At 40.2% G+C, this 26337-nt stretch overlaps 1 protein-coding gene across 1 annotated transcript; it reads right to left on the bottom strand.

Moving 5' to 3' along the window:
• Window positions 1-1291: 1291 nt before the first annotated feature.
• On the bottom strand, window positions 1292-25805 carry dqx1 (DEAQ box RNA-dependent ATPase 1). Its single transcript, XM_080017331.1, has 12 exons — window positions 25568-25805; window positions 20110-20491; window positions 13004-13197; window positions 11968-12427; window positions 6880-7149; window positions 6621-6720; window positions 5105-5263; window positions 3763-3954; window positions 2923-3042; window positions 2536-2726; window positions 2167-2357; window positions 1292-2055 (listed from the first exon to the last, which is right to left on the bottom strand). The coding sequence occupies exons 2-12, from the start codon at window positions 20452-20454 to the stop codon at window positions 1839-1841; spliced, it is 2439 nt and encodes an 812-aa protein (XP_079873457.1). The 5' UTR covers window positions 20455-20491; window positions 25568-25805; the 3' UTR covers window positions 1292-1838.
• Window positions 25806-26337: the final 532 nt, after the last annotated feature.

Raw genomic sequence — 26337 nt, 5'->3', positions numbered from 1 at the left:
GGTGTGGTCTTCTGCTGCTGTAGCCCATCTGCTTCAAGGTTTGATGTGTTGTGCGTTCAGAGATGGTATTCTGCATACCTTGGTTGTAACGAGTGGTTATTTGAGTTACTGTTGCCTTTCTATCGTCTCGAACCAGTCTGCCCATTCTCCCCCGACATCAACAAGGCATTTTCGTCCACACAACTGCCACTCACTGGATATTTTCTCTATTCCAGACCATTCTCTGCCAACGCTGGTTGTGCGTGAAAATCCCAGTAGGTCAGCTGTTCCTGAAATACTCAGACCAGCCCATCTGGCACAAACAATCATGCCACATTCAAGGTCACTTAAATCCCCTTTCTTCCCCATTCTGATGCTCGGTTTGAACTTCAGAAAGTCATCCTCACCATGTCTACATGCCTAAATGCAATGCCATGTGATTGGCTGATTAGCTATTTGTGTTAACAAGCAATTGAACAGGTGTACCTATTAAAGTGGCCTGTGTGTGTGTGTGTGTGTATATATATGTGTATATATATACACAGAATAAGTGTATACTATATATACAGTACATATGGATGTACATACATATATAAATACAGAATATATATACTGCAAGTATATATAAATATAAGTACATAAGTATAAATAAATAAAAAATATATGTATACTGTACATATACAGTATATGTATAATGTATGTACTGTATTTTTGAATTTTTTTGAGGCTTTATGTGGCCTGTGTGGAAAAAACAGTCAAATCCACCTTGTTACTGTTTTCATAAATAGAATATTACTTTCACGAATCAGAAAATATGTTAGAAGTGCAATATAGGCTTCTCATTATAATCTTGTCCAGGTTTGGCTGACATTAGTACAATACTTTTTGAAATATACCTGGTTTTATGTGGCCAGTGTGGAAAAAATACAGTAAAATCCATTGTTCCTGTTTTAACAAATAGAATATTACTTTGACAAATCAGAAACTGTGTTAGAAATGCAATATGGGCTTCTTATTAGAATCTAGTGCAGGTTTGACTGCTATTAGTACAGTCATTTAACTACTATAAGTACAGATCTAGACATGGTTTTAGGTGGTCTGCGTGCAATAAAAAAAAAAAGTCAAAAACTTCAGACGAATCTGAATGCACCATGAAAACAGGCTCTGTGAATCGGCTGCTCACTTCATTGTTAAGTTGAAACGGAAGCTACGAATCGGAATGGTATGACCGAGACCAAACGTTTTAAGTGAATAACCACTGTATTCTAAACACAAGGCTAATCTACACATACCAAGGGTAAAACACTACAGGCTGTTTTAACGATTTTATTCATAATTAAAATATATAGCCGATTAAATTGGGCAATATATTTTTACTTTACTTTAGTTCACACAATGCTGGAAAGAAGGTAGGATTAACATCCATACACAATACCAACACTTTATACAAAGAGTATCAAAAAATGTATGACCAACATAGAAGAAAAAATTGTTTCCTCAACGACAGCAGTAAAGTCAGCCCTGAGATTTGCCTATCCATCAGTTTACAGTTTATCTCTGTTTGGGCATCTGCATAGCGGCCAACTGTTATCCAATAACAGTTTCTGTTCAACAAAGTGATGTCACAGTTAACTAACAGATCTGAGAAAAATCTCACTCCAATATATTACTATATTCCTAGATAAACTTTGTGTGAGAAATAACTCCCAGCGAATTTACCCTTGCAAATTAAATATCAAAATCATTTAATCTCACATGATGAATCCTCAGAATAATAGCTACTTTAGAGAAAAAAATCCACCAAAAACGCACAGTAAAAAGCAAAAAGGAAGCTTGGATTTTCAGTACTTCTTCTCCCCTCACTGGAGGAGACAGAGCTCAGTACTGAACTGGTTGTGAGTTTCTCCGGTCCTGTCGTGCTCTTGGCTCCCCTTTGTATTGCTGTGTTCCTCGTCCGAGACATCCTCCTGGTCCTTTGGATGCGGCTCCAGAGTCCGTCTCAGCTCCATTAACAGGTCTTTCGCGTCACTCGATGGCAGGTTTCCTAGATAATACTGAGGTACAAGCTCTACAAGCCTGCAGCCGAAATGGAAGAAAAGGACAATCACACATTAATAGACAGGGATTAATTGAACTCCCGTATTAGAACATAATAATTGCGACTTCTGGATTCCTGGCTTCACTGACATGTGGGGGTGTACTTCAGAAGCGGTTCGGATACAGTTGTCACTGGAGATTGTAAAGTCATGGTACAGGACCCAAGTAGGGGGGTTGGCACAAGGACGACAACATAAGTAGCAAGAGAAGGGGTGGAGATGGGCCACATGACGATGGGTTAGCAGGAGGTAGTTCCCTGAACCGTCAACATCATGAGCTACCTGTTGAGATCAAGAGGAGGTTAGCCTTATTATATTGTTATATACATTATTTATAGTTGTGGATAAGCAAAGCTGTGAAGTAATTGTGCAATTGTGTAATTGACATAAACGATGGACCTGCAGACAAAGACTAAATTAAATAGAATTTTAGATGATCCCATAACAGGAATGCCCTCACTTTGAGAAAGAACCCAGAGATGAGCGCACGCTTGATGTTAGCCCAGTTGTCGTGGCTTCCAAAGGCAGGGGGTGAAATAGGAAGTTCTATTCGCTGCATAACCTCAAGCAGCTCTGCCCGGATCACCACTGCCAACCGTAAGGCAGCATGGTTAAGGAAGTTTGTCGCGCACCACGCCTCATCTTGTTTATCTGGAATATTGATATATAAACACAGCATAGAGGGTTTAAAATGTGTAAATAATTCTAGAATGTGTATATATACGTGTGTGTGTGTGTGTGTGTGTGTGTGTGTGTGTGTGTATATATATATATATATATATATATATATATATATATATATACACTGTATATAAAATAAACGACATGCCACTGTGCTTAGACTTACGCTCTATGAAAGCATTGTAAATATTGATAAGAGTCAGGTGGTCACCCTCTGTGTGCAATAGAACTCGTCGATGAGCAGCTTCTTCTCCGTTAGGTGTGGAGGACACAAAGAAGGGTGGAGCTGGCACAAAGAGAGAAAGAACAATTGAAAGGCTTGAAATTCAATTTGCTAAAAATCAATAATTGTTTACATATGGGACCTTTTTGTAAATGTGATAAGGCTGATATCAAGGTTGTATTGTGCAGAGGGATGGGATTGGATGGGCTCATTACGATTTTATTGATGCTACTACTCTTATCAATACTGTTTATCGATCTGGTATTTTATCAGTTCTCTAATTGTTTTTTTCTTATTATTTTTTAAGAAAACAAAAATACTGATTAAAAACAGAATTGACTTCCCTCCCTTACATTCAAAAGATTGCACTCACGTCAACGAGCATTGTTGCCATCGACTCTAGTGAAGTGTAAACAGACTTTTAAAGGTTAAGTTCTCTCTGCCATAAATAATAAAAACAGATCTTTTTTTTTCAACTTGTCAAGAACTGAATCAGAAAAAAAAGAGTCAACCCTTTCATCACAATAGTGTGTGAGAGAGATCAGCATAGCTCCACCCCTGGGCCCAAAAACAAGCTCAGAGATTGGGATACCAAAAATTAACATAACATAAACGGGGTCAGTGGGATAAAAGCCACAAGATTATGTTAGGATATGTAACCATTATTTAATCTCTTTCCTTATTTTCTCCAATACCGATAGCAGATCCATTAACATTGGTGTGTATCAGTACTCTGGTCTTTACCAATTCAGTCAATAGTAACCAATAGTAGTCAACAATAACCTGTTAGCATGGCAGCAATGGTGAGCAGTTCATCCACACAGTCATATTCACAAGCGGCAATAAGGGCCTTTGCGAGTGATGGATCCAGGGGTAGTTCTGACATTATGATGCCCACTTCTGACAGGTTACCATCATCATCCAGGGCTGCAAGATAGTCCAGATCTTCCAAGGCCTGCATCAGAGCCTCAGGGGCTGTGTGGAGTGAGAGGGAGGTGTAACATTGAAGTAATGGATATATAGGCCAATTGACATATATAGATAATGATATACAGGCTACTCGAATTTAGGATTCAGTTATAAAGATTAAACCTGTGGCGGCTGAGGAAGGCTTTTTGCCAAGCAACAGAGGAACAAGAAACCTGCCCTAACAGAAATCCGGGACAATCTTGAGATGCAAGACCATGCTTGAGCATACATGAGCATACATGTATGCTTGAGAGCATGGAGATCTTGCGCTGGGCTACGTGCCACCGTAGAGGCAGGAAGTGGTTGATGGAGGAGAGGGTGGACTTCAAGTAACTTCTGGGGGGGGAAAGGATCAGGAGAACTGAAAGCAACAAAGGAGGAAATGGAAGATCACCTTCATCATTCACAGCAACCCCAGAAGGGGGGAGAATTTGTAGGAGATGGCAAAGCTCATTAAACCAGATGAACCAACCCTTTGGAACGGAGTAACCCGGCTGGATGCAAGTGACTAACTTTCTCAAGAAGGCCAGGAGGAAGATCAGCTCCAGGACCCAACGGTATTCCATACAAGGTGTACAAGTATTGAGAGAGGCTCAGAAGACGACTCTTGAAGCAACTGAAGGTGGCAAGTTACAGAAGGCTGCTTCATCCCAAGGGACAACAACTTGATGGGGATTAGACAATTCCCAAACTGCCTCGCTTCTCAATGTGGAAGGTAGGTTTCCAAATAATATTTTGAAATCCTTGCAAAGAGGCTTACAACTTCCATGTTGGCTCATGATTACATTGATACTTCAGTGCAAAAAGGAGCAGTTCCAGGTGTACATCGGCAAGCAGGCACAAGCAGCATCCTGGTTGATTTGGATCCAGAGGAATGAGTGATGGGCAGAGCGAACGTGGCGATTTGATAAGAGTGAAGATGAATGGCTTCGGGCGCTGGGTCTACCATGGAGCCCTTCCAAGACGTCATGGCTAATTGGAAAAACATAAATGAAGGAGGTTGCCGATTTGAGAACCCTCAGAAGTCACTCAGTCCTAAGACGGAGAGGGAAGAGGAGGGAGTGATTGTTGTGCCATCCCATCGTAATTTGCACATGTAACCTATGGTCAGTTGAATGTCCAGAATGTAACTCCTTAAGAATAGTTACGGAGTTACCTGGTCTGTCTAGGAACTTGCACTGTCCCATGTCAGCGATGTCCAGTCTTTTCAGAAACAGTACGAGGCGACTGAGATTCTCCTCCACCACTGCTGGGCAGTGTGCCTCCTGCATACCTTCTTCATACAGTGACTGGGGATACAGACGCACACACAATCCTGAGGAGAAAACACCAGGAATAAGTAATAGTAGCACCTAAAAATCCACATAATCAGTTTAAAAAATGTCTTAATGGATGGCCTCAAATTCACATTTTTACCTCTGAATATTAATTTTATATATGCTATTCGGAAAGAAAATCCTAGATCCACAAGAACTTTATTTATAACCAGTGACAGTGTTCTTGTCTAAAGTCTTGGAGCAAATTACATTGTTAGGAAAGGGAGCTATTTACTGTATAATGTAATATACACTCAGTGTGGACATTATTTGGTAAACCTGTACAATATAATATGATGAATGTTATGAAGTTTATGATCTTCAGTTTTTATTGACATAGAGTCGGAAATGACTCAATGTTATGTTTATGACTGAGGTCATAGTTAAATGTGGTGTTGTACTGAACTACATTATATTGGGAAGTGTTTCTAATTTTCTGTCCTCCCTATTGACATACATCAGGGGGGCAGAATATGAGAAACACCTCTGAATATAAACTTTAATTATCACGCAACACACCACACTACAACACATGCACACACACACACACGCACATGCTTTGGATGGTGGCCGGTGAAATGAGGCCTCTGCATTTAACCCATCCTGGCTTGTCCTTCCTCCGGGGGGGCAGCCAGGAGCAGTGGGCAGCATTCGTCGACGAATCCGGGGATGAGTGTCCATCGCTGGTCAGACGATGATGTGTGCATGTTTTTGATGGGGGTCCTTACTGACGTTAGGTGGAGGAAACCCCATGTGAGCATGGGGAGAACATGCAAACTCCACACAGAAAGGCTCCTATTTGGGAGATAACCCACCCGGAGTACGGTGCCAACAGCGCCCCCAGGCGGGAATCAAACCCAGGACCTTCTTGCTGTGAGGCAGCAGTGCAATGCACTGCTGCCTCACATCACAATGCAACACAGTTACAACACCACCAACTATGACCTTGATGAAAAAACATATAATTGAACACTTCTTTTATGACAGTGTATAGGCAACATAAAGCAAAATGTATGGCTTAGCTGGTTTATTGAATTACATTGGATTGAACAGGTGTACCTAATAAAGCACACTGAGTGTAAATTGCTATATTATAAGAATCCTGATCATGCCAATAAAGCAATTTTTTATATAAGCAGTACACCCGGAATGAAGAATTATGTGATGTAATGTATACAATTCTAGAGCTAGCGGGCTGTTGACAATCCTCAGCACGAGTGTAAGGAAAAAAACCATTAACAGCTTTCTTTAAGCACAACATTAAAAAAAAAAGCACATCTGGAAAGTTTTGGTCCAAAATACCATAAGATTTGAAGAGGTTGTATTCATTCAGATTGAATTGAGTTTTTTTCCTACCATTAAGCTTACTGTTGACTCTCTGAGTACGCATGTTTGCCTGTTGCTTGCTGACTGGTTGCAGGACCTGGGAATATGCCCTTATTTGTGGATTGTAAACCTATCACAAAATTGAGAAAAAAGGCAGAAATAATCATCAAAACACATTTGACATACAGTGATGACAAATACTGGATGAATTGCAATGGAATAGTTGTGTACTGCTTGTGTAACAGAAGGTGTACATTTTTGCCCATAAGTAATTTCTGGATGAACTCACGGTTTTGAGTTGTAGGCCCGTGTCTATGACATATCGTATTCCCTGTAGAGAGAACGAGGTTTCTGCCAAGGTGTCTGTGAGTATGATCCGGCGTCTCACTCCCTTGGAACTCTCTGCCTCCTTCATGAGAGAGGTTTCAGGATAGGGCTCGTAAACATGTTGGGTAGCTCCACCCAATCCAGCATGAAGGGGAACCGTCCTAAGTGGGCCTAAATGAGGGCTCAGTGCTACAGACTCTTTCTCAAGCATGGAGGCACACTCATCGATTTCCTAGAAATTGAGTTGGATAGAACAGATTAATAGAAAGAAAAACAAGAGATCAAATTTAAGTCACATTTTAATGCAATCTATATTATATGTAATCATTTTGTCACAGCACAAAAGCTTTTTCAATTAATGAGGAAAACTAATAAAGGCTGACATCTTAACAAGCTCTCGCATTTTTGGTATTGATCAATGTGGCTTCTTTGCAAAAGAGAGAGAGAGCATGAAAAAAAAAAATGTGTGCGCAGTGGCTCAATAGTTATTCTAGTTGCTCTTGAAGTATTTGATTATTAGCTTAACCTGACGCCTGTAATGCCAAAGAAGACTCTCAGGTTACAGTGCTCCAGTTTTCACTGCAGTAAAAGCCAAAGTGTGACATATTATACGACACACCAAGAAAGGCATCTCTCCTTTGATTCAAATTCTGTTGCCTCTAACTGGGTCAAAATGCAGGTGCGTTTTAACCAAATTCCAAAGAACAAGATCTGCCTCTGTATCTCAGGTTGGCAAAATCAGTGTTCTCTTAAATAATTTCTTGTTTTTCAAATAATAATTTGTTAATCAGGTTTATAATGTTTTTCCCCTCGTAGAATTCTATTCATTTTCACAGTATATTAGGTTCCTTCCATGTATCATTCCTGGGACAGTTGCAACAGACAGTGGGAATGGTATAGATTTCTAGATTTGTTGTTTGTTGTTGTTTCTAGAATTGTTATAAGTTTTTTTCATTAGAATGAGACTGACTCACCAATACTCAGTTAGGAACTGGTTTAATGGATAAACTGGTAAGGTGTATGTTACTGTCTTGTTTTTCTTTTAGATAATATTGATCAAAGCATTTGATCATAGCACAACGTTTTCACGAGTTTTGATGATTTGCAGCATTGCTCCAGCAATGGTGGGTTCCAGCCAAACAGGCTATGAAGACTAGAAATCGCTCAAGGTGTGAGTGAAGCAGAGACTCTGTAGGCGAGTATCAGTGTCTAAAATTTGATGCAAAAAGTGATCAGAAAAAGGGGAGGGACTGTTATGGTTTATTATAATCAACCACATGGCCCGTATGACAACCCCTACATGACCCACAGGACAAGAAACTTGCTGACATGTTAAAGTGAGCCATAAGTGGTCAACAATGACCCTCACATAACTCACATGACAAAAGACCTGCTGACATGTTATATTTGAGCCATAAGTCCATGTAACTATAGTCCATGTAACTATTAACCCCCATATAACGAAAAACGTGATTACATGTAGTTTAAAGCCATGAGCCCATAAACATTCAAGTTGCGTGTATATGCTAGGAAATCCCCAAAATATTGGTGTCAAGGAAAAGGGCAGAAAAACTCATTACGCTGGAAAACATGTCGGAAGAAAGACATCAATATTTAGAGACCTCAAAGAATTCCCAGAAAAATAGGTGCATCCAAAAGACTGTGATTGGTTCCTTGGAATACATCCAGCAAGACTGTGATTGGCTTTTTGTACCGAAAGCGGCAGGGCATGTCCTAGAAGGAGGAACATGCAACATGGAAGCCTCTTAGGAAGCATGCCCGCTTCATATGTAGATAAAAAGGCTCATTCTAAGGAAATGCAAACACAAGGATTCGTATTGTGGCTGATTGGTGTACACACGTATCAGCATTACATTAAAACAATAAAACCATTGACAGGTGAAGTGAATAACATTGCTCATCTCGGTACAATGCCACCTGTCAAGGGGTGGGATATATTAGGCAGCAAGTGAACGGTCAGTTCTTGAGTTGATGTGTTAGAAGCAGGAATCGGCAGGTGTAAGGATCTGAGCGACTTTGATAAGGGCCAAATGTGATGTGATGACTGGGTCAGAGCATCTCCAAAACGACAGGTCTTGTGGGGTGTTCCAGGTATACAGTGGTTAATACCAAGGTCATTTTTAAGGTCACTAGCTAATGGCTCATTTCACACCTTGGGTCAACTGAAATAAAGTTGTGAGCAGTTGTGATTAAAACCTTGTTTTTACCAATTATATACCCAATATTTCATTATATACCCCACCTTGATGAACAACTTTTGTATTGGCAAACAGTTTATCATGTGTGCTATGACAACATTTCTAGTAGCAACACAAAACACAAAAACCATACTCTATATCTTTTGTTTTTTAGATCTATCTAAAAGCTCCATAATGATACTGACCAAATTATTGTTGGCATATCAATGTAGCTGTCATTTTCCTTCATGTAGATATATCAACCACTTTGGAGTAAGAGTCTGTTAAGTTGATTAAATTTAGATAAATATCAGACCACACCAAAATCACAACGCTTCTCTGAATTCAGCAGGGACTCCAGAGGGTTAAACAGGTGGGTCGTTAAGTGAGGAGTGCCTGTATATTAAACAAATCTAAAATGAAAATATTTGTGTCCCACCACAGCAAAACTCGCCATCTCGCGCAATTCAAAAATTGCCAGGAGCAGCCAAATAAGTTGAAAAAAAACATTCTTGAAGGAAAATTAGATTTTTCCAGATTCGTGTTCCTTTGTGTTTTTTGTATCTCTCAACGTATTTTCAAAACCGAGTTTGATTTATAAATAGTAGAAAAATGTTAAACCGTGGAGTTAAATATTGCCATTAGATTACATGGGGAAACGCCGTTCACTTGTTGGGACGCGGTATAGCGGACAGCGCTGTATAATGCCGATCGACGATTTCCTTTAATGGGACCGTCCATGTGAAGATCATTCATCTATATTCCATGTGATGTGAAGTCACAATGTGAAACCGTTTTGATAGAATTCAACCTTTAAATCGTACTTCTTTTACATACACTGAGCCACAGTTGTAAATAGGGCGTAGAAGAAAAAGACGAAGAAACGTGCCACGCACCTACGTCACTTCCGTAAATAGACGGTTAAAGCACAGCACGGGGATGTTTCGGTCTCACTTGTCTGTGAAAACGTTCTTCGCCGTATCATTATGGATGACGTAAAGCGGGTGGCGGAAGCTCTGAATCATATTTCGGACCCTAATCGGACCAGTGCGATAAATCCAAGTCAGTGTTAGCAGCGCATACTGGACTTCATTTTCCACGATGATAGTCAGTTCTCCGACGGCGACGCGGAGAACAACAGCGATGCTGAATCTGATATTACTCCGGATTTGGAGTACATTTCAAACAGCGGATTTCAAACTTAATGTGACGAGGAAACAGAATATTTTTCAGAACCAATGGAGGAGACCAACGATTCCGTTGTTTTTACAACGGAAGAAGTCGATGACGTGATGAAGGTTGAGGTTGGTGAGAGATTTTGAGATTTCAGATTTTCTGAGACTCATAATATTGATAGACTCTACATTTTGTTGTGTTGTCCGTACTTTTAAACTCCAAAATAATTCCACTTTTATAAAACATGTATATTTTTACTGTTGTTTTTTTAAAAACAAAATTAGTTGTGTGTTGTTGAGCTGTTCGTGATTGGCCCATACAGCAGTATGTTAAGTAGCCATGAGGCTTTGTTTGTCCGCCAACCCCATTTGCATTCCGGGAGCTGGCTGAATGAACCTGGTGTGGGTAAAACTTTGGAGGTGATTATCTCAGAAACACCGTAGCTACACCCTTGTCATTAACAAGTCATAGCTTTAAAAATATTTGCTTGATTTGCACAAGTGACACCTTTTTTGTAAGCTCTGGTTCTCCACTTTCAAATGATGCAAAAAAAACAAAAAACTCAAAAGCCGCCAAATGACACTAAAGTATGCGGTGGGTCACATTTAATTTATAAAATATACTTCATATATTTTAAATGCCTCATCTAAATTGGTTACTGTTGTGTTTTTGTCCGTCTTTTTAAAAAACAGTTCCAGGACAGATCAGGGCCTGTCGCTTTAAGAGATTGCATTGCGGGTAATGTGGGAGCCCTGTTGGTGCATGGCTAGGGGAGGATGCGGAGGATGACGGACAGGTCGCTAATGAGAGCTGATACACTTGTAATAATATGCAAACATCATAATTGTATCCTAAAAGTTAGAACATGGCTGTCTACTACCTGTACTCAAATAAATGCAGTTAGTCCAAAGAGGAGAGCCTCACGTTTTCTCTGTGGAAAGAAATCACTCATTGTTGTAAGTTCCCAACAACAAGGTTCCATTCAAATGAACTAAACGCTGCATGCCCTCAGAGACATCACCAATCATCAACGATGATTGACCGATTCAGACCTGTTGCTTTGGAACTACAAGCGAACTCCATGTGTGAGGACACAAACACGGAATATGTTTTAGACTGACTCGGGGGTGGGAAAGTAATGTCGCAATTAAAATTTTAGGGCTAAAACCCCAGCAACGATGAATATAATGTTATAGTAGGCCTATCCCCAATGCCCGTTTCTCTGCAGTCTCCGTCAGCTTACTATCAACACCGACAATCCTTTAATTGTTATTAAGATTAAATTTCATCTTCTCTAAAATTAAATGTCCACAGAAGAATACTGACTTAATTCACTTATTCTACTCGTGGCTTTTAAATATGTTAATGCGTGGTATTACCATTGGTAGGATATAACCTTTATCAACATTTTATCTGTGAAATTTCAACTGATACCTATAGTTCTACAGAACCCAAATATTGACCAATATTTTCGGCCTACCGATATATTGGTCGGGCCCTAGAGAAGACTAGTTTGTCATTTTCAGGTTTTATTCACCCCAACAAAAATCTTGGTTGGTCAGAAAAGACTCCACCCATGGTGTCAGTTTAAAGTTTTCTGCCTACATCAAGTACATTTGCTTCAATTACAGTGCATATATTTGTATTAATATAAAATGCCACAAAAATCTCTGTACCTGTGCACTGGCCAGAAACAGCATCACATCTCCTTCTTCCCCCCTTCGATGGAGATCCAGAACCATGTGACATGCTGCAGCCCAGGGTTCCCTTCCAGTTGAAGGCTCCCGGTACACTGTCTCCACCTTCCCCAACTTCACTGTCATTGCTTCCACCACTCTCACATCCACCTCCTCCTCTGCTTGGTCTGTGGCAGCACAGTCATTACTTGGGGTGTCTAGGCTGAGAACAGGGACAGTGGGACCCAGGAAAGTGGTGAGGCGTGGAGCCAAGGCTGGATGGGTGAGAAGCACTACACGGAGGTTGTGGGGCCTCTGACGGCAAACATCACATAGTAGGCCCAGCAGTGTATCAGTGGCTATGGTGCGTTCCTGGAGCTCATCTAAAACCAGTACACCGTACTGTCGCAGCAAAGGGGCTGACATCATCTCCTCCAGCAGAAGACTGTCAGTGACAAACCTGAAAAAAGAGGAAGACAAGTCATATGTGGAGTGGGGAAGGGAGATTAAGGTGAACATTAAGATATGGTTTTCAAAAGAAAGCCAGGAGGCTGATGGTTATTGCAAATGTATTAACAAAATACTAACAAATTAATTATAGAGATAAGGTGTCACTTTCCTCCAAAGTCATGTAACAATACAGGTGCTCTTCACTTAACGAACCGTTCGGACTTACGACCAGCTCTCCGACCAGTCGGTATTGTGCGCTGCGTACAATACTGCGGCGTGCGCTCTGTGTGCGTGGCATCTCCGCGTCAAGCATCTCATCGTGCATCACCGATCTCAGTCTTGTTCCCACAGTCTGTCAGTATTCACTACTCTAGTGTTCACAATCGCCGCGCCCCCTTACCATGAAATAACACGCGTCCTCGCTTATCAATTCGCTTAGTGACCTGGTCCTCAGAACGGAACTCAGTTGTTAAGTGAGGAGTACCTGTATAACAGAGATACATGGCATGCTACGAAAACAGATTATAGAAATTGGAATAAGAAGGGTTTTATTTGCATGTGCTTTGTTGTTGTTGTCTTTCCTAACCTGAGCACTGTGTCTGGTGTACAGCTGTCATCATGTGGCACCCTGTATCCAACCTCCAGGCCTAAGCTAAGGTCCATTTCATCAGCCACACGAAGAGCAAGGCTTCCTGCTGCTACTGAGTGGGGTTGGGAGCAGCACACCAAGCCTTGAGAGAATTCATGGGACAAAGCATACTCTACACACCACTGGGGCACCTGCAGGCAGAAAAGGGGGAGGATTGGGTTCAAGTGTTTGAACCCATATAATTTTTTGAGTGTTCTGGTGATTTTTTTAATGCATACTTTTATGTTAAAGACTTGCGCTCACACAGGTAAAGGTAAAGTGTGGGAAAGACTGGAATACAAAACTTGTGTGAATTTTGTAATGAATTAACTTAATGATTTTAATAACCATGACAAAATAATGTTTATGATTTTGACAGTTTTATCTAACACAACTACAAGAGGCTACACCATAGTATTTCGCAGCGTATGAGACGTTAATTAAGTGAGCCAGAAGGATAGTGGGGATGCCACAGTGAAGCCTGGAGCTTGGGGACCTGCAGCGCAAGGTGGCGCACCTCCTAGATTTAGTGACTTTGTGTGAGGCATGTGAGGGGCGTTCCCTGGAAGAATTTCATTGGAAGAAGAAGAAATGGGAGATCAGCATTTTGCTATTTTATTTCTGACATATTTGCCAAAATTGATCTGCAGCACAAGTCAGATGTGAAATTCAAAGTCTACCAATTATTTTTTGAAGCAGAGACAAATTAGTATATGCAAACAGCTCACTCAGGTTTGGTGATTTTATTCTAAATTAAATTACAATTAGGGTCGTTGTGAAGTTCAGTTTACAAATAAAAGGTAACGTTATGTGAAGTTTCATTTTTGAGAATTTTGCAATGAGAGGCAATAATTACTCATTGTGACTTTGTTCCATAGTTCAGTAAATAGTCCTCTGTAATGCTTAAATAAATGCTTAGCAGGACATGGGTTCAATTCAATACCCCCCTTCTGTCTCTCCATGGAATGGGCCGACAGATCAGCTCCTTTTCAGCGCTTTTATCAGTTTAACCACCATGAACGGAAATTCCTCTTTGACATAAACAAGCTCTAATGCCCTGCGCGCAGGCATGTTTGCTGTTTAGCATTGTTCTTCGTTTACTACTTCCTGCTTCACATGGCACTTTCTCCCTCCCGCCACCTGTGGGTTCTGAAAATACTGCAACGGACAATGCACCAACTATAAACGGCCCGCGCTCTCTCTGCAAGTGCGCACACAGCCCGCGCAAAAGCATAACCAGCCCTTAAGGTGCATGGATGAGATGGGATCAAGAGATTGGCCGTAAGATCACCTGGTCTGACTTGGTCAATAACTGCGAGGACAGAAGTGTAGCAGCAACCCTGCTTGCTCCAAGGAGGAGATTAACGACCATCTTCGTAACACCTAAAGTGATGCAGCAAGGGAGGAAAATTCAGGCCACTGCAGCACCCTGATAAAACCACAAGGTGCAACAGTTGAGTAAAACAACAACAGCGCCAGAAGAGGCGTTGCCCTGTGACCGTACTTCTGCAACGGCTGTGGAAGATCCTGAGGGTGATCTTGAGGAGGGGGAGGATTGCCTAACAGTGGAGATGAAGGAGGAAAACTAGAAAAATATTGAGCAGTTTAGATCCATCTCACTGCTCAGTGTCTGACTGAGTTCCTCTTGAAGAACACCTGCAATTGACACCTCAGTGCAGAAGGGAGGAATCCCTGAAGTGCCAGGGTACAGTCAACATCTGGGGTTGGTCAGCCAGTTTATAAGGGAGGCTTGAAAAATACAACAGAGACCTAATGGTGATGTGGTTGGACCTCACTAACGCCTATGGCTCCATACCTCACAAGCTGGTGGAGACAGCGCTAGACCTGTATCACGTCTCGGGTAAGACCAGGGACCCCATTCTGGACTACTAAAACTACTGCAGTCTGAGATTCACCTCTGGGACGACCACTGGATGCTAGGGCTGGGCAGTAAAAAGACTTTTTACGTTATAACGATATATTTTCAAACGAGATATAGGATGAGACAATACCGTTTATATCAATATAGTTTGATGTTGCATTAAAATACATAACCCGTTTTTTCCGTAAAGCCATACCAGTGTTTGCATCTCTCCTCTATCACATTCTCCATGCAATCCTTCCCCCACTCTCCCTCTGAGCGCAAACCCGGCCCGACTCGCTCACATGTTCTCCTGCAACATGGAGGGACACACAGCACCAGTCGAAGAAGACCAGAAGACCTAGTTTGTAAAAATAAAAAAACTGGTTTAATTATTTGGGGATGGTTTGGATTTAAAAGATCAGATGAGCAGCAGAACCATGTCATCTGTAGAGAATGCCATAAACAGGTTGCATTTAAAAGTTGAAGCACTTCAAATCTCTTCCACCATTCATAACAGTGCCAAAAACTGCAGTACGAAGAGTGTGTTAAACTTAATGATGCTGCTGCTGCACTCTCGGCCGCGAAACCTTTCCAGCCTTCTGCCCCGAAACAAAGCACATTGCAAGTTTAATTTACCTGTGGTGTGCCTTATGAAAAGAAAAGGGCCAAGCGGCGCGGCATAACTAAAGCCTACCACATCACTTAAGATATGGTACCTGTTGCAACAGTGGAACAAGAAGGCTTTAAAGCTGCTAAGAACAATTGTCCCAAGATACAAGTTGCCCAGTGGCAACTACTTTGCAAGAGAAGCACCGCCAGAAAAGTACTCTGAGGTCAGACAGAACTTTACTGACAGCCTCGCAAAAGTGAATCATTTTTGCGCTGACAACCGATATGTAAGCAGAACATGCAAGCCATATATGAGTTTGTCAGTACATTTTATTGAAGACTGGGAGATGAAAACTGTGTCTCCAAACCAACTATTTTCCCCAAGATCACACCGGAGAGCATATAGCTGAAGCCCTGCAGGATGCCTTTACAAACTGGAAGGTCGACGAAAAGGGAATGGTTGCTATAACAACCTACAATGGGAGAAACGTTGTCAAAGCAGTGCAACTGAAGAAGTGGCTGAGGATGCAGTGCTTGGTCACTGACTTCATCTGGCCATTGATGAGTACAATGTTTAAGGAATTGATTCGGGAAAAAATAAGATGTCAGGCCTATCATGCTCAACAAAACATAATGACCCATAAGAAAATCGATTTGCAATGATAAGGCTAAATGGAGAAGCATCAGTAATATAGTACATCTGCTGCTACTGAAATTGACAGTTATTTCCATATTCTTGCAGTGCAAACATATCATCAAAGATACCAGGGATGTGTTCAAATGCAGCAGCATTTGAGAATGCATAAGTCTAAATATACCGCTGTTTTCACAAATTGATTGGTGATTTTACCTAAATAGTTTAACCGAATAGTATTTTCTGACTCGACTAGCAGGTGCAGCAACGTTTGAACGTATAGTTGTTTAATCACGCACATCGCCTCCAGGACAAAGAGGTACTGGAGGCAATCTTGAAGGCTTTGAAACCCCTTCAGGACTTCACAGATGCTCTGTCAAGTAAGGAGTATGTCACCCTCTCATATGTCAGACCTATTCTAACTATTCTAATATACTACCACTACCACAACGTTTCACGCTAACACAAGTCTCCTCGCACATGAAGAGGGCGATAGCGAGCTGTGCAAATCAATCAAGACCTGCACTGTGGATGACCTTAATTGAGCCACTAGTGACCTGTTGGACATGGCCTCACTTGTGGATCCAGGGCTAAATACATCCCAAGTGAAAAGATCGATGCATTAAAACCCAAAGCAGTCTTGGAGGCGGAGTCTCTACTGGCTGATCAGGGCAGCTGTCAGACTGACCCAACTGTGCCCAAGCTTGCAGACCAAGAAGCAGCTGTGCCACCAACAGCTAAGAAGAAGTCACTGGCAAGCTTCTTCAAGCAGAGCACAGTCACCAGCACCACGCTAACACAGAGGGAGGCATTTGAAAAAAAACCTTCAAGCTACTTGCAGTCAGTTATTGTAGAGAGTGATACAGATCCTCTCAAATGGTGGAAGGAACATGAAATTGTCTTTCCAGCACTGAGCCACCTAGTAAAGAAGTATCTTTGCGTACCAGCCACCAGTTCCCCTTCCAAAAAGTTTTTGCAGTTGCAGTGGTAAAATTGGAACCTACTACAGGGCATCCCTGAAAACTGAGGCTGTTGATAGGCTATTCCTTGCACAAAACATGTAAGAGACATACAAAGCTAAATACAATAGGAGGAAATACTTTGTCTCATAAAGAACTATCTACCTCAGTAGAAAACGTAACTACTTTGTCAGAGCAAGTAGGCCTTTAGACATTTTTAGGCCTATTTTTTATATAGTATTATATATGTAATATAATAATAAAATATTTAATAATATAATATTTCAATATAATAATATAATATTTAATAATAATATAATATATAATATTTCAAACGGGGATGGAAACCCTGTCTTTGCATTTATTTTGATGGATGCACCATTTCAGTGATGTCTATGTCCTGGTGAAGAACATGCTGGTCAAGTTCGTGGAAGTGGAGTGCAGAGGCCCTCTTATCCTCACATATCCAAAGCTACTGCTCGAAAGCCCTAGAAAAGGGCCGCTATCGCTGATGACCAGGTGCTGAAAGCGATAGCTGACAACCTCTACAGATACATCACTGGGAGCAAGTGCCTCCAACCAGTGAGTCTGACCATCACTTTTGTCAGAACAGGTGAGAGGCCATAGCCCCAACCAAGAACATCAGCAAGACTGTCAGAAACAGGTAAGGACTGGGAAATGAAGGTAGACCATGGATGCAGTAAGCACCCTAAGGCCAGTCATAGTACTAGCGAAATGATTCTTTAACTCTCAAGCTGACTGCTGACTCTTTGGGAAGACCGGATGAAGGAGGCCAATGAAAGGAAAAGTGCCAAGTAGAGAGGTCTTGGCGAACGAGGGTCACAGGCAGGGGTGGTGCAAGCACAAAATCATTGAAAAAGTAGTCTACAGACAATTTATCTCAAAGAACTACTTGAATAACTTCTGATCAGGATGTCAGCCACATAACAGGACTGAGACAGTGTTATTTAGTTTCTTAATTATATATGTCTAAATACTGACTATGGTAAAAATTTAAATCCTGGTGTTAGTCTTATTGCTGCATTTAACATAATCGATCATATTATTCTGCTAGACAGATGGGAAAACTGGGCTCGATCTTCAGGCATGGGTCTTAAATATCTTTCAAGTCTTAAAACAGGGACTATTTAGTCTTCCAATTAACAAATCAATGATTGCATGTGTCAGAATTTCCTCTAACTAAATAAGGAAATAAAATCAGCATATTAACAAAAGTCAGCCCATTGACATCTGGTTTATATAGCAAGTATTAGAGGACTTATGACAAAAAAAGACATAGAAAAACATATCCATGCCTTTATCTCTAGTAGAATGGATAACTGCAATGGCCTTCTGGAAGTTGTCTACAAAACAAGACCAAGAAAGCTACAAATAAACTTGCCTTGCCAAAATTAAGTTAATTATTTATTTGATAAAAAATAACCTATCATTCATACAGAGGACTCTTTTATCCAAGGTGCACGAACAAGGGTGTAAAGAAATTAAAGAAAAAAAAAAACTAAGTCCACTGTTTGTTAGTACTGCTTGTTTCTAGAGAATGTTTAGCTGGCTGTGACTGTGACTGATACGGTTGGTTTGATACTGAGACAAATGTATTTATTGTATTCAATGTATGTACTTATTGTAAGTCCCTTTGGAAAAAGGGTCTGATCAATGTAATGTAATGTAATGTAAAGATATTTCATGCGAAAAAATTTAACTGTTGAAAATCTATATGAATTGTAAAGCTTAAAAATGGATAGCGGTATGAACTAAATGTACAAATTTTTCATTTACATGAAGATTCCTCAATTCAACTTTGCAGGAATCACACATCAGGAACTGGATGTGTAGCACCAAGTAAAACCAAACAACTCTGGTGAATGCATTTGCAACTCTACTTCCTTCAACAAGTCTGCAGGCACTGCATATAGTGCATATAGTGTATCACACACTATATGCATCTATCGATCTTCTGTATCTATAATAATAATAGGAATCTCTGTCTGTCTGCCTGTCTGTCTTGGTGGGTGAATTGCTGGGGACCCAAGGATGTGCAGTGTCAAACTTGGTGCAATTTGGACACGCGACATGTGTAATATTAATAAATATTGAATAAACAAGTGAGCAGTGAGCCACTCTGTGCAGCTGAGGTACTTTGTGACATCATCCAATTCCACTAAGCGGGGTAATTTGTGACATCATCATCGAATATGTGAAGTGCAAGACGCACCGCATCACTAACATGAGATGCGGAGGAAGCGCTGGAGTTACAAGCCGAGCACTGAGCGCGTGATTTCCAATGGCACAGACGCACGCAAGAGGAGGAGAGTCGGCGCGTTACCTTCAACGTTACACACGCAAGCAAGAGGAGGAGACCCCTGAAAGGTGAGCGGAGCGTCTGTCAGTCCACATAAACGTGACTAAATCGTAAACGTGCAGTGGTGAATTTACTACAATTTGGACACGCGATACGTGTATAATATTTATAAACTTTGAATAAACAGCGAGCCAGCGAAGGTGGGACTTCAGGGCTCTGCGCGACTGAGTCAAGAGTGTCTTTCCCCGGTGTATGACTTTAACCAGCAGTTTCATCTTGCATTGTGGAACATAGGACTGAATAATTGACATTTTGTGAAACTCTGCCATTAAAATGTCTTGGAAAGTCTTAAATTTTAAATGTGCAGGTACAAACGAGTATAAAATACATTATAATGTACAGTAATAAATGTTGCTTTGGAAAGTCTTAAATTTTAAATGTGCAGGTACAAACAAGTATAAAGTACATTATAATGTACAGTAATAAATGTTGCAGTTAACAAATTTATGGCCTGGCAACTAAACAAGGTATCAAACTGCCGTTCGTATAACTAGAAGAGAGCCGAGTGACGGGGACAAAACATAGGGTCTTGAATGAAGAAAACCTGTAAGTTAAAGGTTGTGGCTACTTCATTTGTACTGGATTCTTATTGACACAAATAACTTGTGATGTTAGTACCTGGGTGCTCTTGCCAGCGCCATTGGGGGCACTAACCAGAACCATACTGTGGCTCTCCAAGTGCTCAAGCAAACTGTCTTTGAGCCTCCAAACGGGCAACAGCTGTCGCTCTTCCAGTAGGGAATAGTAGCGTGAAGAAAAGGGCAGTCCGTCATACGGGTTTACTTCCAGGTCCCCTAGTGCTTCCTCCTCACCTTCTCCCAAGCCTCCATCCCTATCATCATCATCTAGATCAGTGGAGAGGAGGGAGGAAACAGAGAGGGAGTCGAGGGCCGTTGGAGGGTGCAACTGGGGCCCAGAAGAAGGTAAGGACGTCGAGGAAATAGCTGGTGGTGTTGCCATCATCACCAGGGGATGATGAACATTTGTTCACAGAGATTCCCTAGAAAGAAGAAAACAGTGTAAAGAATAGTGAGGGGGCGGACATGTCAATATAATTGGCATGTCAGTACTATTTTTCAAACAGTCTTGACAGTTTTGACAATCAGGAAATAATAGTGAGGGGGCGTGAGGGGGCGGACATGTCAATATAATTGGCATGTCCGTACTATTTTTCAAACAGTCTTGACAGTTTTGACAATCAGGAAATAGGTTGTTAACAAAGTCACACAACATGCAACAGTCATTCTGTTATTAATATGTAATTAAAGAATTATAGAAAGCAGCTGCGGCATTCTATCTGCGGTTTCAGCTCTTGGATCAAACAGTGGAAGTGTCCATGTTCTCTCCCCCTTCTCATCTTTTTTACCATTAAGGGTACGGTCTACCATGACCTCCCAGATCACCTGATCATTGAGCTTTTTAAATAGAAGTTCTGGAGTGAAGAAGGACATTTCCACCTGCTCAATCCCTGGCTTTTCCTCGTAAGAAAAGGTTCTATGATCCCATGACTGCACGACACATCGACACATTTCTTATTGGGTCCTTCATATTAATATTTTGCTCAGTGTTTATATAATTTTAGAGTGTGTGTATATATATATATATATATATATATATATATATATATATATATATATATATATATATATACACACACACACATACAAACACACACAGGATATACACATTTTAAACTACAGTTCTGTAGGTGTAATTTTTTTTATCATATTTGTATCTAGAATAGGAAATTATAACAACATGTTATGTTATAACACATATGTAATGTAATTTGTTAAATTTAGGTCTACTTTTCTCAACAAAAAAAAGGATGATGTTGATGTCAGTAGCTATAATTACAGAACCTGCATAATCACTCAATACATTTCTGAAATAACCCTGGAATCATTTTTTATGGAATCCTGAAAGTGTCACAATGCTAAACACACAAACAAACAAACAAAAAAAACAAACAAATAAATAAATAAATGATTAATAAATAGATGTGTAAATATAAAGAAGAATATAAAAACATTGTAAAATATATACAGAAAGAGATTGATATGTCTGGAAATGAGTATATAAATATATATTGGTGTGAATCAGAATTTATTACTGCTTTATTTTTTCCACATTTATTATTCATTTTCATATTCTGACATTAATTTGGTCATTCATTTCCAAATATATTTCTATCTATTTCCATAAATCTATATATATATATATAAACATTTTTTTTTGGTTATTTACGTATATTTCTGTATTTATTTCTGCTTTTCCTGATGAGCACAAACTCAATCAACTTGTTTTGGTCGGCCTACTAAGTCCAAGCAGCTGATGACTGGTCATGTCGATGTGAGCGTTCACGACAACTGGGAACTGGAAACTTCTGCTGAGGAAAATATATGGCCCTCCACTAGTGGTGGGAGTTCCGATTCTTTCAGGGACACAAATCTTTTGATTCAGTTCACTAAAAAGATTTGTTCACTGATTCATTTACCAAATCGCGAAAGATTTCCAGTGATTCTCACATTTGCGAATAACTCGTTCTTGCAGTGTAGTTGTTCGTTGAGTCCTCCCTGCAGCCGAAAGTCCGTGGAGAAATTCTGCTGGCATTTTCCGAGTTTCAAATGAATGCAGCATCAGCTGATGTAATGACACGGTGACACAAGTTTTCAGAGTCCTGGTGACACAACAGAATTACTACCACAAGCTGATACACTTGTTGCGTGTTATGACTTTATCCTAAAAATTGGAAGGTGACTGTCTACTACCTTTAGTCCACAAAGATTTAACACTGCAACAACATTTTAATCTTTTGTGACTAAAACAAAACAGACACGATTCAGACACGTTGCTCTGGAGCTGCAAGCAAACTCCCATGTGTGAGGAGACAAACACAATGTTTTGGACTGTTCAACGACTCCTGCAGATTGTATGTTACGACCGGCTCGAATTCAGAAAAATAAGGAGGGACATGGCACTGGGTTCAATTCAAACAGAATGCGTTTCTATTTACAAAAAGGGCAAAAGAGATAAAATATCAATCGAAAAGCCCAGCCTGCATCAAGCAGGTAAGACGATACACACACACGCACGCACGCAGTCTGCAGCCGCTACAGAACGATGGAGTATACATCTTGTAGCTCACCCGGTGCGAATGCATTCATAGCCACAACCTGCACATATAGAAAATTGTATGATGATTTCACAAAGCGTCTTACTCCACAAACTCATCTTGCTCCACCATGCGACTGGAAGTTTAAGAACCTTTGCATGAGCGATGCACTAATCTTCAGCTACTTCTAGTCAAATTTAATCGTTTTTTCACTAAATTTTAGCTCCGAATGTGTATCAATATGGATGAAACTTTTAACCACAAGATGTCTATGACGTCCCAGTGATAACCACACCTCAACTGTGTCCGTAGCTCCAACAGTTGTCTTGTTCCAGACACTTTTAGTCCCAAAAGTGCCAAGGCGAATAATAATAATAAAAATCTGAACAATAACAATAGGTGGGATGGACCCCTTGTAAAAAATATCCTCTTATCATCGGTGATGATTTATTCATATTCTATTTAGAAAAGGGAAAAATAAGGTTGCCACCTGTCCCGTAAAATACAGAATCGTCCTGTATTTGACAATTGAATCCTGTGTCTTGTTTTGAATCAATACGGAATTTAGTTCTTAACTAATAAAAATAACTAAATAAACTAAATAAAAATATTAAATGTAAATATTTTAATGAACAATTCAACCTGTGCATGCATGCATGCATGTGTGATGTCTGCACAATTTGGTTTGCAGCGCACAAACTGAAATAACAGCATCCTGACTAAAATAACCAAAGAGTGAATCAATGAATAAAACTTCTAGCAAATGAACAACTTCTAGCAGTAGCTTTTGCCGGAAGACACAAACTCAAACTAACAAATCCTTTTGGTTGAGGATTCAGTTCACTGCATTCACTTAAAAGACTCGGTCAAAAAGAACAAGGTTTGTGAACGACCCAACACTACCCTCCATTGCATAAGTCCTAGTTGGAAACTGAGGAATTGAAGTTGGGAAGTTTCCAAGTTTCCAGCAAGTAAGATTATAAAAAGCAAAGAGGGAAAAGATGAGCATACACTGACTTATTATAATTTCCATCACTTTCCCAAAAGGTCCAAAGCATGGTCTTTTTCCAAACCCAGTTTGTAAACTGCAAAACACACTTTTACCCATCGCAACTGCTGTGGGGTTTTTTTCTTTTTACTTTTTTTGAGGGGAGATGGGGACAGTATTATCCATTTTTTTGTACTTTTTAAATTTTTGTTTGTAACAACTACAGGTACTCCTACCTTATACACCAGGAGGTGTAGTAGCAGAGCCCACACGATCATGAAGGATCCTCACAACCCCAACAACGGACTGTTTCAGCTGCTGAGGTCGGCTGTATTACTGTTGTATACTGTACTGTATATCTCCACACACACTTTATTCATAAGCACATTACTGCACATATCTGTGTAAAATGCACGATAAATGCATTTGTGCTTGCCTCAGTACTTGTACTCTGTGCAATGACAATTAGTTGAATCTAATCTTAACGTATAGCCTATCCCATATACATAACTTTTTTCCCTTTGCTTCTAGTTTGTACCTCCACTCTGTATTATCTTTTTGAGTCTTATTTTATTTCTATTTTATTCATATTATTCTATTCACTAACTGCATTACATTTTACGAATCAGTTGGTTTCAGTTAGTTAGCTAGGAATAAGGTAGCTATTATGTTTAGTAACTATTGTGCATAATCTCCAGGTGCCTTGCAAAGACATTAAACTGCATATATGTATGAATGTATGTATATGTATGTGACAAATAAACCCGTTGAAATCTTGAATCTTAACAACCTACCCGTTTAACTACCGTTCGGACTTAGGACCAGCTCTCCAACCAGCCGGTATTAACAATACCGTGGCGTGCGCTGTGTGCTCAGCGTCTCAGCACCAAGCATCTTATTGCGCATCACCGTTCTCAGTCTGTCTCATTCCCACAGTATGTCAGTATTCACTGCACTAGCGTTCGCAATCACCATGCCCCCTTACCATGAAACGCAGGTCCTCGCTTATCGACCAATTCACTTAATGACCTGGTCCAAGGAACGGAGCTTGGTCGTTAAGTGAGGAGTACCTCTATCTGAAATTTCGACCTCCAATTTGTGCGATGCAAATCGACACATCCCAATACATTAATCCTTGCTATGTATCTTCCAGCCACCAGTTGCAGCAGTGAGCATGTTGTTAGGCAGCAGCGGGAACAATGCGAGCAGAAAAGAAGCCACCCAGCTGACACCTTGAATGCGGAAATTATCGTTTCCATAGATTATTTTTGTCAATGTAGTTTGTGTTGCAAAGTGCGCCGTACTTTGATTATTTTGGTTTGAGAAGCACTTTGCCAAGGACGGGTGCAATTTTTACTGGACCCCAATGAAAACAATGCGCCGGCGTAACTTCATTGTTTAAATCCTGCATTTAGCAGTAAGAAAAGCAGTGATAGAGAAACATGTACGGAAATAAATTAATAAATACATGTAAAAATATATATGAAAATAAATAAAATAAATGCATTTAAAACAAATGGAAATAGATAAATAATTTGGAAATAAATGACCAAATAAATATAAGAATAAAATAAAACGAATAAAAAAATGTGGGGGAAAAAAAGCAGAAATAAATACTGATTCACACCAATTTATATTTCTATATTATCAGATTTATCAATCTTTTTCTGTATATATTTTCCAATTGTTTTTTTCTATTCCTCTTTCTATTTCCACATTTATTTATTTGTTCGTTTATTAGTTTATTCATCATTGTTGCACTTTCAGGATTCCATAATTATTTGCAGGATTGTATATGTGTAAGAAGACATTAGTTAGTCCATAACAAAACAGACAGGCCATTGCGTTAGAATAAATTATTTAGACTACTGTATAGACAATAGCGCCGTGTCAGCTGACAGGAGCACAGGCATGAAAGCAGGAAATTAGTAAACGTTAAACTTTCGATAGAGATTATCGTGTTGGTAACTTACATGCGAAGCATATCCCTAGAAGTCCATTTCCTAAATAATATAAAAATGGTGGGACAGCAGAAACAACCGATGGCATCCAATGGGATCGAGTGTATATTATGGCATCAACTCCTTCCACGTCGACAGGGGGGTTACCTCACAGGAATCTGAGAAAACGTAATATTCTAATGTACTCCGATTATTCGTAAAATTGCTGGCATAAAATAACGACGAATCAAGACGGTCTTCCTTCGCTCTAGCCAGTGGCCGCCATGTTTAATTGTCCGAACGCAGACAGGGTCAACAGTCAGGGGGGCGGAGCCATTTCTAGAGCTGTCAAAAATACAGCAGCGGTTAATGAAAAGGCAGGAATTACGATACAAGGTGAAATTACTGCAGCGGCAGCGTAGTCCGACTTTGCCTGACGTTTCCTCTCCTCAAGGCAAGGTTATGGGTTAACCTAACCAGCGCTACGCTAACCGCAGCACCCTTGCGAAATTGTGAGAGGGGAACTGTTATTGGACAAACCCTGTCGTGATGTCCACTGTTGATAAGCCGGTACAGCAGTGGATAAATCACCATAAATTGAACCTCCATTTGAGAATAAATATATGGGGATATACACTACTCACAAAAAGTTAGGGATATTCGGCTTTCGGGTGAAATTTCAGGATGAACCTAAAATGCACTATAATCTTTACAGGTGAACTTAATTTGACCTTCTCTAAACTTTTGAATGCACATGTCCAACTTTTCAATGTTTCAGTACTTTTTGCACAACTTGCTGTTCT

Source organism: Zeus faber (genome assembly GCF_960531495.2).
Source record: "Zeus faber genome assembly, chromosome: 17".
NCBI lineage: Eukaryota > Metazoa > Chordata > Actinopteri > Zeiformes > Zeidae > Zeus > Zeus faber.
This window is presented reverse-complemented; position numbering and strand designations above follow the sequence as displayed.